This window comes from Lichenostomus cassidix, chromosome 9, assembly GCF_008360975.1.
Source record: "Lichenostomus cassidix isolate B80296 chromosome 9, HeHo_3.0, whole genome shotgun sequence".
Taxonomy (NCBI): Eukaryota; Metazoa; Chordata; class Aves; order Passeriformes; family Meliphagidae; genus Lichenostomus; species Lichenostomus cassidix.
The window spans coordinates 10,911,773-10,928,526 of NC_139490.1; the positions used below are offsets into that span (position 1 = coordinate 10,911,773).

Below are 16,754 nucleotides of genomic sequence, written 5' to 3' on the forward strand. Positions count from 1 at the left end.
TTTTCTCATTGAATTGTAAAATTTGTGGGTCATCCCAAGGAAGAAATTGTCTGAAAACTCATGTAAGCCTGTCCCAGACAACCATTGCAGGCCATGCTGCTCCAGCAGTGTGTTCAGACTCTGCTGTGCTCATATCAAATGTTGGGCTGCTCTCTGCTGCCCAGTTTTGCCAATGTATCTGTATCAATGCAGAGAGTGACAGATTACAATTCCTTTGCTATCACTGCTGTCACCAAAGACTGCTTCAAGTGACGTGGTCTGTTCTGCCATGGAGTTGCATTTCTTATCTAAGATGTGGTGTGTCAGATATTTCTGTGTGCTTAGAGAAACCTCCCTAAGGTGTGTGCTGCACCTCAGCTAAAGGTGCTCTGAAACCAGCAGTGTGGCAAGTCCACTTTGGTGATCTTTTGTTCTCTTGAGTGAGAGGTTTGCAGGTGGCTGAGGAGAGGGTGGGCATCTCCTCACCAAAGCATTTGGAGAATGGCTGAATTGATCGTTTTCTCTCACAATTTTGTAGGCACTAATTTGAGGGGAATGAAACAAGCCATGTATGATGGACCCCGAATGGAACAGGAGTTGTCTGATGCAGAGATTGCTCGGAAGCTGCAGGAGGAAGAGCTCCTGGTGAGTAGAAAGGATGCATTGGTCAACTCAAAGGAACTAAGGCAGCCGGCAATGACAACTTTTACTTGTAAATCTTTGGTATATGAGAGTGACTATAAGACCTAAGGTGTTGCTCCTGTGCGTTCTGCTAATTACCTTTGTCTTCTGTACACATGAATATGGAGTGACAGCTGGCTTCCAGCTGGTAAAACTGTATTTTTTGAAGTAAATACCTCAAAATTAAAGTATTGAAGCAGAGTGGTATTAAATTAATGTTTACAGGCAGGTAAAGATGGCCTGTAGTCAAGTGTGACCAGCTCACAAGTGAGACAGGCCAGTGCCCATCTTTGAGAGAGAGGGCAGCAGAGTGGGAAATGCATTGGGGTGTGGCCTGGCAGATATATGAGAGGAAAATTCAGCTGAGAAGCTGAAGTGGCAGTTTGGTGTTGAGTTGTGAGGTAAGTATTGAGGTAGCTAAGTGTATTTGGAGAGGAGGATGGTGTATTTGTATGAACACCTACTTGCCCTGCCCAGTTGGTTAATAAACATGAATAATTCAGAGATGTTACTTTTTTGTCTCTGTTTTTCCTTCCCCCTTTTTTTTTCCCCTCAGGCTAATGAAGAAGATCAGAAGGCAGCTCAAGTAGCCCAAGATGAGGTGAGCAACAAGTCAAAGGCTTGCAGAATTCCTTTACTTACAGAAGCTCCTTAACACCCCTTGTCTCCTCTGACCCTCTAGTTGTTAATTTCTCTCCTTGTTAGGGGAAGCTTGGGGCTCCAGTGGGATTTTCTCCCACATGGGTTTCATGTATATGCTCAGACTGGCCAAGCAGGGAGTTGCATTGCATGTTGCAACCATAACAAAGGAAGTTCATGATTCTCTAAGAGCATATCTTGTAACTGAGCCCTGTGGGAGGCTATCCAAGGTGTTGTGAGATGAACCACCAGCCCCTCTAAGGGAAAGGGATGGAGGGCAGAAAGGTTCTGCAAATGCAGTTCTGGAAAATCAGGGAGCTACTGGGCATGCTGCATGTCACCAGCCTTAATTTTGTCCTCTCCCTTGATTTCTGATCACAGATGGGTGAAATCCTGGACTTACACCCTCCCCATTCAGCAGCTGCCCATGGGAAAGGGTTTGAATAACTCAAACCCACAAGAGCAGTAAAATTGTCTGACAGAGTCTGTATTTCCCTTCTAGGAAATTGCTCGGCTCTTGATGGCTGAGGAGAAAAAGGCTTTAAGGAAAGAAAGAGAAAAGTCTTCCCTTGAAAAGAGGAGGCATGATCAAGATTGGAAGGTATGCCAAGCTTCAGGAGGCACCACAGATAAGGTGCTATAATGTTATTCCCATTTCCAGAGGGCGGTGAGTGTGTGTGATGAGAGCAAAAGGTGGTGATACATCTAAAGGGTCTTGCTGTCTGTTATTCATCCACTTCCCGAACCTTTTGGAGCCACCTCCTTGATTAGATTCTTTTGGCTTCAGCCTCAAGCAAGGTAGTCCTTGGGCTCTGGCCTTGGAGGATGGCACTGGATGTCACAGCACCCTGTGGACTCCCTGAAGCACTGTGAGTCCCTGAAGCACTGGTGCAGGACCTTCACTCTGCCTTATACTTGGCTGTGTAAGAAAGTCAGAAGTCTATCATGCCTGGGTTTTTGTGGGAGTAATACCTGAGAGGCTTGGCTGGCCACCATGGAAGGGGATAGGAAACAGATTTTATGGTCAGCACTGCTAAGGTGCTAAAGGGGATGTGGTGTTAAACTTGGAGCCAGATGGAGGCAACTCAGGTGTTTTCAGCCTCCTTGCTGAGTTTCAGTGGTTGCAGGAGCACAGCTGCCTGCAGCTGGTCCTTCCTGCTCAGCCCAGCCTTGTGCACACATTTCACACAGACTGTGTTCTACCCCAGCTTTGGAATGGTCCTTTGGCGCTGTCACGTATTTAGTGCAAAAATTGAGTTTGGCTCAGTAAGGCTGGCTTTTGTTTACTGGAAATGAATCCTGATGCTGACATTTGCATGCCTGGCTGTAGTTAATTGTGGGTGAAAACCAAGCATGAAAGGACTGTTTGGAGCCATGCAGCCCCAGTGTATTTGCTGGTATCTTGCAAGGCACACAGATGAGCTGATTTCCCTTCTTCCCAGCAGCCTGATGCAGGCGAGTCCACACGCTCAAGGTCAAGAGAAGGGCCTGAAACTCAGCGACACAGAAGTGACAGGTCTTCAAGGTGAGCTTGAACTGGCAGGCAAGAATGGGGAATGCAACTGGGAAGCTTAGGAGGAGTTGTGAGATGACCAGGCTGACCCACCCACAGGGGACTTGGCGGACAGCAGAGCAATGGAGACACAGAACTCGTGAGCTGTTTGGTGACATGCGTCACTCACTGTGCTCGTGGCACTTGTCCATATTAGTCGCCATGCCCAGTGCTGACAGAGATTGATGAGCTTATGCAGTGACATTTGTTAAATGGCAGAGAAACATTGAGAGAGTTAAACAGCTTCTGGGGATGTGAAACCACATGCCATCTCTGGGCGGGAAGGAGTAATCACCATGCATTTGCACAGCTGCTCCCTTGGGTCCTTGCTCCAGTTAAGCCCTGTACACAGCTCCCACTGCTTCATGTGGACACCTCCCTACAAGCAAGAGAATTGTGCTTTGGGGTGCCTCATCCCAAACTGGGAATGTGCTGCAGCCCAGTGCTGCTTCTGAATCACTTGGTACTCTGGCTCAATGCCCTTCATGAGGGGCTGAACCCTGGAAGTGACCCCAGAGGCTTTGATTTCCATTCCAGGAAGGAACCTAGAAGTTCTTGTTGAATTTGCAAAAGAAACAACAAATGGGCTGTGCAGGTGGAGACTGAGAGAGATCATATTAAAATGCTCAGGGGGAAAAGTGGAAGCATTACCCACTTTAAAATGCTGCTTGTTTAAGTGAGGTTTGCAGCAAACTTCATAATGGAAATTCTTTATTTACTGACAACTTAAACCATTATTAAGTGAAAGAGGTCTATGAGAAGCAATAAATACTCTGCATGTCTCACTGCAGAAACAGTAACGGGCTGTGCTCAGAGGAGCTGTTTTGCAGGCTGAAGGTCTGGGCCAGGGAGGGTTTGCATCAAACAGCCAGTAACAGACCAGACAGCTGAGATGTTCTCTTGCTACACTGTTGTACCTTTTTGTTATTTGCCAACACTCCTTTTGCACTGTGCTTGGCAGGTCACAGCCTCCCCTGGATGACTTTGAGCACCCTCGGTATTACACGAGCCAGCCCAGCCCCTTGCGCCAGATCCCCAGACCTGAGCACTCTCCTAAAGGTAGGATTATTGTCAGCTGTTTTCCTCACACAAGCAGCCTGCGGGGGACAGAGAGCTTGAAAGTGATGTGAATAGAGAAGAGGAGTGGGGATTAGTGCTCCAGCAGGCAGGTGATGCTGTGCAGTGTTTGGGTTGGACTTGATGAGCACGTTGCAGGCTGAGAGACTGAAAAACTGAATTGTTTGCCTGGAATTTGTCAAGGTTCTGTCTGCAAGTTGTCTGTGATCTCTTAAAGATGAATGACTGTAAATCCAGGTAGCAGATGATGGAGAAATGACATGAAGACAATATTATGATGGATTTTAGGTGACTCACTAGTATCAAACAATCCAATACAAGACAGAACCTCACAGTATCACCTGTCTGGCAAGCAGATGGGATGATCAGACAGAAACGTGACCTGAGAGCAGGCTAGTTTTGTCTCTATAGCATCTCAGCACTGCTTTGTTGGTTTGTTTCCTCAAATCACTTGACACAGAGCAGTGTGGGTAAGGTGGCCCCTGCAGTTGTTTTAAATCTGAATGCCCATTGTCTGAGTTATCTACAGGGCCTCTGGGGAAGGAAAGGGGCAGTCTGAGTTTAACTCAATCTCAGATTTCTTCCAGCTCCACTATTGAGATTTAAATGTGGACACTTTCCTTTCCAAAATTTAAAGTTTGGTTAACTTCTGTTGTGTCTTCATCAAGTAAGCTGGAAAGTTGATGGCATTTTATTGGGTCTGTTTGCTTTTGTGGGACTGTGCAATGGGTCTGCAGCACCATTCATGCCCTAGAAGAAATGCATGTCTGCCTGTCTTGTGGATCTGTCTTTCCTTTTGCTTGACTAATGTAACATATTGTTCCCATTTTGGTCTTTGACTAATATGAGTGCAGGTAGTAATTTTTCCCCAGGATCTAGCCTCACAGATTGTTTCCTTTCTGTTTTGTTTTCCAGGTTCCCGTAGGAAGCAGTAAACTGTGTTGGCCTTTGCTTTGGCACTGACTCTTCTGTAGCAAACATTACTGGAATTGCCAGGCAACTTTCTCAATTCCTGACCTGATGGGAGGCCCACCCTCCACTCCCAGGATCATCTCTTTAAGTGTCATCGTATTAAGGAAAATTACTCGTTTCCATTTCTTACTCATCTGTGATGACTTGAGCAGTGCAGTATAATCTAGCTGCCACTGAGCTGTGCAGATCAACCAGCTGGCTCAACAGCTCCTTCGTGCATTCTTTTGAGGCTTTCCTGTTATTTTTAAGCTTTGGTTGGAGCCTTGACAAATAGGACAAATTGAGATGCATGTACAATGGAGGAAAATTGAAGAAATGAGTTGGGTTATGGCAATGCAGCAGAATGTCAGAAGTACAACTCCTTTCTGTATTGGGATAACTTAGCAAAGAGAGTTATAAGAGGAAATGTGTTGGATAGGACAGCTGAGCCAACCTGACAGTCATATGAGCTTGCAGGAAGGAGAGATTTCAAACATATACCAGCAAAAGCCAAACCCAGGGACTGGTGAGGAAGAAATTGCTTATGAAACAGAATTTTTTAACTGCTGTATTCCTTTTTAGGGTTTCCAACAATGTGAATAGAGTGTGTGTAGGTATTTAGCTCCAGGATGTAGGATAGAACAGTTAAAAGGAAAGACAATTTCAACTGAAATTAGACCTTGTGTGCATGACTTTTAAGGTTTGCTAGGGAGTTCAAGAAGCTGTGAGCTGTGGCTTGGGAAGGCTCACACAAACAGATCTATATGTCTGAAGGGACCTTTGTGGTCACCTGCTTTGAGCTTCAGTGTGGTAGAAGCCAAGGAATTTCACTGAAGCCAAGCAGGATCTCCTGTAACTTCTAGCTCAGTTGCTGATGCACTTGAGTAGAGTAACTTGTTTCTGAATTTGGGTATGTCTTGTAAACATGGGACTGAATGAGGGAGGCATTGAGCATCAAATTCAAAATCTACAGTTACAGGCAACCTGAGACAGACATGGAGTGCTGAACAGTCCACACCATCTCTGTACTGACTGCTTTCCCTCTCCACTGCTCCATCCAGCACCCCAGGCAGACTCCAGTCAGGAATAATAAAATCATGCTCTCTAGGGTGTAGCAGGGTCTGCAGGTTTGTTTGTATAGATTTTCCCATGCAGTGATTCCCTCCTGGCTTGTTTTCCCTCCACTCTTTGAAAATAATTTTTCTCTTGCACAGAAAAGTAGCCTTTTCCCTTGGACTCCTCTAATTTCAATTCTTTTGTCTTTTTAGTAATTTTTTGGCCATTATTTTCAAGGTGTATTTTTCAACTACGAAGCTAAACATCTGGACACTGGCTTGGAGTCTGTTCAGCCAGGGCAGGCTGGTTAGTCATGGGCCAGCCCAGTTCATGGCAGTGAGCTTTACTGCCTTGCCCCTGCAGCCCAACTTCCTTAGTGCCAGCACTGAGTCTGTCTCATCACACTCTCTGTCATCCCTGGCAGCTGCAGTTCTGCCTCTGCAGAGGAGGGGAGGCAGTGTGCCTGGGCCATGGAAACATGGACTTGTCCTCCCCACTGATCTGCCTGGGAAAGGGGCCTTGGCAGCTCTCTGGAGCTTTGTGGGGAGGGAGCACCTCTAGGAAACAGGAGGAGAGCATGGCTGGCTGCTGTTTCTCCAGTACTCAACTCAAGCCCTGAGGCAGCTGTAAGGCTTTACCCCTGGCTGTTGTCCTTGGCCAGGGAAGTTACTGGGCCAAATCACTGGGAAGACAGAGCAACTCCTTTTCCACATAAGTTGCAGGGGCAAGCTTAATACCACATCACAAACCCATGTCTTGCCTTGACCAACAACTCAAGAAACTTCCATCTCCTACCCCCACTGGCCCGTTGGCAGCAGTTCAGTACCTGTGAAGAACCACATAACCCCTGATAGATCTCTGCTCCAGGGATACATGAACCAAAAACCTTGCCATGTAGGACTTTGTGTATGGGCAGAATCCTGCCACCTGCATACCCTTGCTTCCAGACTGTGAGCTTACCTGCCTGTGTGGGCCCCTAAGTGACTTGCAAGGTCTTGCTTGCTTACTGCTGCTTCTCAGGAAATATCCCAGTCAGCAGCTAGATTTTACTGCCCTTGCCTTGTTCCCACTTCTTGTTCTGTCTCTGTCCATTCAGAAGTGTTCATGTTGTTTAAAAGGATCCAGAAAAATAGCAACATAGGTGCTATTTTTTTTCTTTTTCTTTTTTATTTGATAACTTGGCTGAGTGTGGCAATCTCATCTACCAAGGTTTTATTTTGTAGGAATTTATTTTTGTATTTCATGTAACAGTCAGAATTTCTACTGCTGGAAATGCCATTTTTTTCCCTGTGGGCTTTTTTCTTCCATTGCCATCAGAATAATTATTGTTGTGAAATGGATGCCTGGTGGTGTTTTAAGAATTAACACTTACAAACACCCTAGTCCAGGCACTGCTTCTTGTACCACCTGCTGCATTTGTGAATACTGGATGGAGAAAAGTCCTACCAAATCAGAAAATGGTTGAGCTTTGTACTGGCTGTGCTTGCAGAAAACTGGTGACTGCAGAAGGCAGGAGGAAATCACCAACTAGGAATTCAGCCCCTCAGAAGAATGGGCCTTTGTATCTGGCTGTGATGGACTTTCTTGCACTGCAGTTGGCTGGTGTAACTTTTGTCTTAAACTAATCAGAGAAGTTAGGGAGACCCTGAACCCTCTGACACTTGAAGAAACTGTTAATTCAGGAGAGATGCTTGGGAGCATCCAAGTTGTTGGCTTCAATGTTAGTGAGTAGAAATGTGAGGAAAACTGTGGTTGATTTACTTTGGAAGCTGGGTAGGGTCTGAAGAACACCTCAGTGCCTCCTCTGTGGAGCTGTAGGATCTCTTTAGTGGCCTCTGGCCAGTCAAGCTCTCCAGCCATGGCACCAAGAGAGAAGAGCCCAAGAGCAGGATCCCAGGAGCAGCTGCTGCTTCCTTGGATGCCTTTGGGGAGTGCTGTATGCTTTATGGGCTGTTTTGCCCTGTATCCTCCCTTAGTTCTTATCTTTTTATTCTTACTCTCTACCTTTATTCATTTGCTGTCCCTTGTAAGTGTTTTTCCTGTATTATTACTATATAGGCCTTGCAAAAAGAGGGCCCTAAGTTTTTGCTAGAAGGGGGAGAGAAATTATAGGAATGGCAGCTAAGGAAAGCAGGGATTAAATAGGGTAAGAACAGAGAAATTTGTCATCTGATATACATTGGGGTCCTCATGCAGCCCTACAGGTTAGAGACCACCTGATGGAAAGGTTGCAACTGGACTTGCATATTTAGTGACGACTTGGAGGGGAGTTCCATGGTCCCACTGAAGTCAATAAGAGTTAAGATAATGGATGAACAAAGAGCCACTTCCCTTGGGTCTCAGCAGCAACAGTTCTGCTGAGAGTCAAGGAGATGCAGTTTCTGTAGGCAGCAAGCAAAATCAACACCTTGTATGAGTGTCCCTGGAAAGAGGCATAGTGAAGCCGATCTTTTTAAAAAGAAACACAGCAATATTTCTTTCCTATGACAGAAAAATGTTTAAGTACCTTGATTTTTTTACTTGTTTACTCTTGCCAAGTTTCAGTAGCTTTGCCTATGGGCTTGCTCTGGATTTAGTAGCATTTTGCAGCCTTGCTGGGACCCCTGCCCAGGTTGTTTGGGTCCTGCATCCCTTTCTGACTGTGCATTAACAAGGCATCCGGCACCACGTGGAAAACTCATCTCCTTGAAATCCTGGCACTTCCTAACCTTCCTAGTAGGCACATCTCAGCAGCAAGAGCTCTCACCACCTCCTCACCTCCGTCCAAAGCACAATGGCCTGCAGAAGAGAGGTCGGGTGACCTGGAGGGATCGTGCCTTACACGCAGGGATACTCGATGTCTTCAGCAGGCTGACCTGAGTCACCTTGCTATGAAACACTGTCTTAATGTGGACTGTACAGCTGCCTGCAGCAAGAAGCAGTTGTCATCACAGGGATAGATCCAACAGGTTGATTTCATATTTTTTAAAAAAAACTTCACGGGTTTGAACTTGGTGGGGTGAGGAAATATCAGCTGTTAAGGGATTGATGAATTCTCATCACTGAATTTCTCCTCTTGGGGAAGAAGGATAGAAGTTACAGATGCTGCAGTCTGCTTCTCTCTATAAAAGGGATCTTGTATGTACAGTATTTTTATATCTCTGCATTCCCACCTATCAGGATTTGAATCAGGATTGATAACATTCTCTACTTACGGAAAAAAAAAAGGATTGTTATTTTTACAGTGCTAGACCTCTGTGTTTATTTTGTGCCAAATTACAGCCACTGTTACATTCTGGTGTTTTCATTCAGTTTATTGCAGTTGATCAATGTGTATATTATATATTTTTATTATCAAGGTTTTTATTTTAATTCATATTATCCTGTATGCAAACTAACTGTGGATTGCTAATTTATATATATATAAAGGGGAGCACTTGGAGACAGTGTGAGGATTCCCCTACTTAGTTTACACTCTTGTCACTGAGCACAGCCAGTCCATGAAACTCATTGTTTCCTTCACAGAGCAACCTGCTGGGTGTTTGTCCCTGAGCAGATGGCTCCTGCTGTCCCTCCTGGCAGCTCTGACACTGAAGGACTGGGTGGGATGCAATAGGAACTGGAGCACAATTCCCAGCATGGCCTGAGGGGTGACTGAGCTCGGTGCTGTCCTGTGCTGGCAGTGGTGCCAGGGTGGATGCTGCAGCAGGGATTCCCAGCAGGATCGTGCTGGCTTTGAGGTTTGCTCTGGATCCATCCCCAGCCCATGGACAGTTGGTTTTGCCCCACTCTCCCAAGATGTTCAGGGCTTAGTTTTGCAGTTGCTTCGGGAGGTGGGTGTGGGACATAATCCCTTGCATGAAGCACATCAGGGGCAGCTTGTCTTCTTTTTGTCTCAGAGGACAGGCATAAACCTGCTGAGATCCCAGTGTACTGCACTCCTTCAGTGTGCCCTAGCACATCTGTGGCTGTGCTGCACACAGGTGCCACTTGGACTGCCCTGTCTAGGACAGGCTGTGGGACATGGGTTTCATGGTCAGGAGCTGTCCAGCCTCAGCTTCTGGGCTGGAGATGATATCAGCCACCTCCTCCCCGTCAGTAGCACAGGGCAAGGCTTCGCTGTGCAGTTTGGGCTCTTCAGGAGAGTCCCAGAGAGGACAGTGGCACAAGAAATGAGGATTTGCTACTTCATGGTAAACAAGTTCCACTGTATCAGTGTTCACTCTAAGTAGACTCCATGGTCTGTCTCCAGCTGCATCTGTGCACTGCAATATAGCTAATTGCCTCAGATAAATAACTGCAGTTGTCTCATTTAGCTCTTCAGGGTAAACTTTCAGCCTGTTGAATCTAAATAGTAGCCACGCTATGAGGTGAATTAGTCAGAAGGCTTAAATTCCTCAGAGCTGCAAGTGTATCCTGCATTGTAACAGCTAATCCTTAAGTATGAATTGCACACTGACAATAATCTGTCTATGCAAGCCTATTCTTGGTTTTCTTTTTGACTGTTCACTCCATAATTTCACCAGGTTTGGCATAGAACTTCTGAATGACATTTAACCAAAGTATCATGTCTGTGTGTGTGCGTGTGTATAGCATGTTTTGCTTCATACTCCTGAATTGTCATTGAATGTAAAGGGAACATTGCCTTGCCCCATTTTGTTCAATAAACCATTGTATTTTGTTACCCACCACATCCTTCTGTCCCTCTGTGTGCTTTTCTGGAAACCTAAGTGGGTTACACAAAAGCAGGGGAAAATAAGACTTCGTTCCACCCTTTGTTCCTGAAGCTTAGCTGCTTCTACCAACAATTACGTTCTTCCACTGTAATAGATGTAGCAAACAAACAAATTTGTATTTAATTTGATTACTTTGTGGACAGACAGATGGAAAAAAGGCTATGTAATATCTTGGAAAAGATCTGGACTGTTTCATTTCCTGAGACTGTGATACTGAAAAATAAAGCAGTGTAATTATTTGCAAGCGTAGGATGCTCTTTCTCATTTCATTAACATCGCTTTTAAATTTGCAAAAAGCCTGCCTGAAGATTCCCACAAACAACTTGTACCTACAGAGGTGGGACAATTCAAGAAGGAAAAAGGGTAAATGCCCTGGGACTGCTGCTGCCTTCAAAGGCACCAGCTGAGGATGCAGCCACATGCAGCTCAAACATGAGCAGAGCTGATCCCATTGTCTTGTCACAAACTCAGCTGGTGCCTGAACATGCTAAAATAAAGAGGAGGTTGCAAAATATAAACTCTGGATCTTGGATCCAGACTGTAAACCTGTCTTAAATGTTTATTAACTCATTTCTCTGCACAGGGGAGCAGAGAGCCCTTTGGCACCCCAGCACAGGCTGCACCAGGCTTTCCCTCCATGGGCCAGAGGTTGGGCTGCACGACAAATGCTCTGACTCCAACAAAGCTGAGGTCTGGGCTGGATTAGGGTCTGTGCCACACCACTACCCCAGTGCTTCAAGTGCCTTGATGTCATCTCTACCTCCCACCAGTCCTTTGGGTATTAGCAGTGAGTGGAAGTAGGAGCCAGCAAAACAGACATGGCAAGCAGTGGAAGAGCCTGGTTGTAAAAACAAGGCCCTGAGGAGTGCCAAGAGCTCTGCCAACTCACAGTCTATTGCAGCTTCTCCTCTGGAGTGCCTGGGTTGGTCCCTTTTCTCTGAAACGCTTCTTTCATGCCAGCCTTGGCACTTGTTGAAGCATTAGGCTGTGGTGGGAGCAGGGCCAGCTGGAGCCCTGAGAAATCTTTCACCTGCTGCAGTGATGTGCACTCGTAACTGGATGTGGGGACCACAGAAAGAATACTGAAGAGCCCCTGGGGCTTTTTTTTCTGTACCTGAAAACTTTGGTCTCTGAGTTTCCAAGTGGTATGCAGCTCTCAGACTGTGGATGTGCCATTGTAGGTGGATCCATGGTGCCACTGGTGATGGATCAAGGTTTCCCAGGTATCTTCCAGCTGCGAAAAAGCTAAGCCAGTGGAGATTGCTGAAAGTCACCATTGCTGGGTGCCTAGCAGCCTGACTGCCCCTTTGGCTGCTTCCTCCTCCCTGCAAGGCAGGAGTTGCAGGTGGCAGCTGCACTCTCCTGTTGTGTGCTTCTCCAGGTCCTCATCTCCCACCCAGGTCCATGCTGGGAGCAGCTCCCTGCCTGGAGCTGATGCTCCTTCTGTTCAGAAGGCAAATCATGGCTGCAGAGTGACCCATAACCTAAACCAGGTGAGGTACCTGAGGCACAAATGACTTGCTGTAGTACACATGGTAGGTTATGGACCATTCCCAATTAATTTTCCAGAGACCTGGTTTGTCTATGTTGGATTACAACGTGGCTGGAGTTGGAGAACATCCCCTCTGCCATGTGAAACCCTGGTTTATTCCTGAAACTATTTCTTCTCGATTTAAATATTGAGCAAATTGCATCCCAGTTCTTTGCACCATGCTGCTAGCAAACAAGTACTCCTGGCACCAATCATTTATCTCAGGCCTGAGGTGCATGTGTCCATCACCCTGATGTCTTCTTTCAGAGACTGATACTTGAACAGTGCCCTGAGTCAATCAGTTTTATCCTAAATCATTGGCTAGAATTCCCAACACAGTTAATGGCAAAAATTAGACTTAGTAAATGAGATGTGGGATCAGGCTGCAAACCAAGTTTAAAACGAGCACAGAACTTGAGTCTGGCAGCTGGGTACTTGTTGAATGTCTGTGCTTCCCTGACCCCAGAGAGCCCCAGACAGGCACCCAAGTGGCTCTGCCAAAACCTGCTCCTGTTTCACATTTTTGCTGGTGAGCAGCAGCTCCAAGTACTAACACCTCAGTTTTCACGAAGTCTGCCTTCCCCTGGCACTGCTTTTGCCTTAGTAATAGCTCCCATGATGCCTTTTCCCCCAAACAGATATCCTAGCTCCACCTCGATGATTCACCGCATGGCATTTCGAGGCCAGGCTTCAAACAGGCACAGTGAGCCCCTGGCTGCTTTAGAGGGCTCAAAATCATGCTACACATGATTTCTATTTATGTGTGAACAGCGTAATGACACGTCACAGGACAAGTTTTTCCTGGCAATTTTAGATTTGGATGGTTTCCCTTTTTACTGAAAACATGGTTGATGTACGCAGGGTTTAATTGTGAGCCAGAGGAACCCATGAGTGTGTCACTGGTGGGGTTTATACCCAGAAGTGCACCAGCATCCCCTTCCCTGGGCAGAGCTTGGAGCTGGGACAGGTTCTGACCCAAGAGCGGTCTACACAGCTGCTTTCCTCCCCTCCTCACGGAGCAACCCACGGGAGCAGAGGGATTCATTGCTGCCACACCTGAGGCAGAGAGGACCCACAGCTGCTCCGAGTGTGGCCGTGGCTGCAGATCTGGCAGCAGCTGTGTCCTGTTAACATCCCCAGGGGATAACAGCGACCTGGAGCACCAGTACAGCCTCTGGGGTAGGCAGGTCTCTGCTGGACAAAACTGGAATGGCTGAACAGCAACAGAAAACCAAGTTTTCCTGGTGATTGCTCCACCGGGATGCTAAGTCAGCTCTCCTGATGTCAGGAGTTAAATCAGCTGTGCAAAGGTGCAGCTTGTCTCATCCTTAAGGATGCTGAAACAGCCAACCAAAGCTGACTCCTCCTGGCCCTGCTGTTCTCCATTTTCTGCTTTTAGCTGTGAGAAGATGAGAGTCCTTGTGGGTTCTGGCTGACAGCAGTGGCTCCTGTTGGAAGCAGGTAAGCCAAGGAGTGATTTTCTTTTCTGTGGGACACACTGGTAGCTGGTCTTGGGAAGATGTCTGCTTGAAGTCAGGATGTGCTGCTTGACAGGACCCCAGCACCAGCTGTAATTTAGAAGTGACTCTCTGCTCAGCTGAAAACTTTCTTTTCTCTAAATATTCTCCCAATTTCATGAACTTCAGCTGGGCAAATAGAGCACATATTGCGTGGGTGACAATGAGAGAAAGTCCCCAGGACCAAGAGAAAATGTCACTGTAAGGGCAGCCAAACACTGACCCAGCCCAGCCCACCTGAATTTTGAACAGAAAGCACTCCAAATGAGCTACTAAACCTAAAAATCAGAGCACTGGTAGTTCTGGCAGAAATAAAACAACAAATAATTTAGGAGCATAAGGTCATCATTTTAGTGGAATATTTATGAAGGCTGTATGAATCCAGGCAAGAAGCTGGAGGCTTATTCCTTAAATTGTATTCCTTGGTAGCCCACAGCCCAGACTGAAGTTAGTGCTGATCACCTGTGACCTGCAGGTGTGCAGAGCATCACTCTGTGCAGGTTTTGAATCAGTCCCAAAGTGGTTCAGCTGTGTGAGCACAGCTCAGGGCTGCAGCATTGCAAGCCTGGCAGCAAGGCAAACACTCAAATATTGTGTGGCACTAAAGTGCTTTTGTCTTCAGATAAAGCTCCACCACAGCTCACACTGACACCCCTGTGCTCCCAACTGCCATGGAAATGTTTTGATACCTCTACCCACACTTACTGGCAGTATTAACAACCTTGGCATTTCTTACATGAGTGAACTTTACTCAGTTTTAGTGCCAGCCACTCTGTGCAACCCAGTCGTTTTTGACGAGAATCTTTTTCTCCAAATATCCTTAACAAGGGATAGGAAAAAACTGTGGCAGTTTACGTAATAATCCAGCTATCCCTAGAGAAACATAGAGCAAATTAAAAGCAAAGACTTGAAAATTAACTTGGATTAATAAAGGGAAAAAAAAAGAAAGGGAGTCAGGTGGGGAAATGCTTTATTGTTCTTTAAAGTGATTATTTTTGCTCCCATGCCTGTCCAGGTGCTGTGCCAGCAGCACGTTCTATCCCAGGGCTCTCTCTAGTGGCCAGAAAGGAAACGCTGACCAGCATGCTTTGGAGTCCTTAATACCTTAGAATTTTTTTATATATATCATTTGTCAGGATAGGTTGTAGTAGCCATTGGCACCTGAACTATTGACGACTTGAAGGGTAGTATTTGGGTAGTTTTCTTATTTACAGTACTGCACTGCTTCGCTTTATTTCATTATAGAAATTGTGTGGCAAAAAAAGTGGATTTTAATAATGTTGAATATGTGGCAAAGCTAAGCACCCAAAAACTTTAAAAAATAGCAGAATTGAAATATTAGAAGCCCCTTTGCCCGAACACAGTGTAATCCAGGGAAGATCAGGGGCAGTACCTTCCCCCGGACTCTTTCCTCAGGCCCAGGGCAGCTCACGGTGTGATGAGCTGTGAGTGGAGCTGCCATGACCTCAGACCACAGGAACGCTGCTCACTACCAATACAACACATCAGCTACTAGGACATTAAAAAAAAAAAAAAAGTTAGAAAAGTTTTAAAACATTACATAAGGTCAAAACTCCCCACAGAACAGGGAGTTCTGCTTGACAAATTACACAACCACTCACACCCACCTCCAGCCAGGAGGCAGAGTCTCCACTACCTTCTCCTAAAAGCTCTTAATGCCCTGAAAGAAGTGACTCCTCCCTTTTATCACCAGCCCTTCCCAGCTTGCTCGGCTGGGAAAAGGCCTTTTCACACTTGTAAAGACTCTTTTCCCCATCCTTCTGATGGATTTAAACTTCTCTCTCCTCTTGTGAGTGTTTTGGTTTACCCTTTAGAGGATTAAGAATTGACTCTTACATGCTAAAATGAATTCCCTAGCTTACCTCGCCCGTGCTTTTTGTAACTTTTGGTGTGAAATACTTCAGCCTGTGGTTCAAAGGCAGTAAATGGTTTTCTTGGGCTTGCAGTGCTTTCTGTTTTGAAGAATCTTACCATACTGTGGTGTGAATCCCAGAGAAACCTGTGGCTGCTGCTCTGCAAAGAAGTTTGCAGTGACTTTTGGATGTATAGCACCTCTGTCAGGCTGCTGTGGATACCCATGTGTCAAGCAATTTGTCTGAAACCTTGGCCTGGCAGCCTCCCCTCCAAAGGGGACAGGAGTGGTTGGCTTCTGCAGTGCAGGAGGGGCCGGATGGGGTATCTGCTGTAGTAATCTAGTAATTATTTTAAATGTCTTGCTGAACCACCATAACCCGTGGAAAAGAGAGGTTTTGTAGCAAAATTACCATTTAGTGCTGTGGATGACAGGAAAAAACACTTAAGGAAACCTTTTTCTTGCTAACCCATTCCCTTTTTGCTGTGCATGAAGGCAGGAAAAGCATCACTGCTGTGCAGAACACTGGGAAATTCCCTTCAGGATGATCCTCATCCCTCTGTGTTGGTGTTGTGTAAAAACCTGAAACAAAAAGACAATGCTTACCCCAAACTGCTTGAGGTGCACATGTAATGGAGAGGCAGTCTAGCTATAGAATAGCATCTTAACCCCAGATTTTTCTTCTGTTCTGATCTCGTTTGCTGTCTTCAATGGCTCTTCAGGAGCACAGCTGTACCTACATGTCAAAATCCTGTGGACTTAGGCACATCACTACTCCTGCATCTAGTCCTTCTTTCAGTTTTTTTGTGTGTCAGTCTTTATCCTTTACAGCTTAATTGGGTTCTGTGTTACTGAAAGCTGCTTACTACTTAAAGAGCATTGGAGAGTTGCACTGAAATATTTATGTCCAGTGCATTACTTCATTAAGGAAATGATCTAAAATGAATGGAGATTGAATTATGCCCAAAATGCCTATAAAACTGGATGCTGACTGATTACTTAATGGTTCTCCTGATATGTGATGCATTAGAGGTCTCTGTTGCCTTTAATTTTTCATGGGCTGAGCTCAGTCTTGCAGCAACCCTAGACTGTTGGTTAATGGCATTTCCTTGTAACTAAGCATGTTGCTCCCTTTTTTCCCTTGACACACATGGTGTTTTCATGATATATGAATTGAAATGTC

The 16,754-nt window shown here is 45.8% G+C and overlaps 1 protein-coding gene across 3 annotated transcripts in view; it reads left to right on the forward strand.

The window, feature by feature from the left end:
• Positions 1–10,894, forward strand: part of CCDC50 (coiled-coil domain containing 50) — a 42,573-nt gene extending 31,679 nt beyond the window's left edge. For 2 of the 3 annotated variants that reach the window (XM_085069403.1, XM_085069404.1), the window contains 6 exons: positions 518–624; positions 1,217–1,261; positions 1,802–1,900; positions 2,745–2,824; positions 3,813–3,910; positions 4,844–10,894. In XM_085069403.1, coding sequence (XP_084925529.1) covers positions 518–624; positions 1,217–1,261; positions 1,802–1,900; positions 2,745–2,824; positions 3,813–3,910; positions 4,844–4,863 — 449 coding nt within the window. In that variant the 3' untranslated portion in view covers positions 4,864–10,894. Of the gene's footprint in view, positions 1–517; positions 625–1,216; positions 1,262–1,801; positions 1,901–2,741; positions 2,825–3,812; positions 3,911–4,843 lie in introns of all 3 variants that reach the window. The other variant, XM_085069402.1, reaches the window with a different exon arrangement.
• The last annotated feature ends 5,860 nt before the right edge of the window (positions 10,895–16,754 follow it).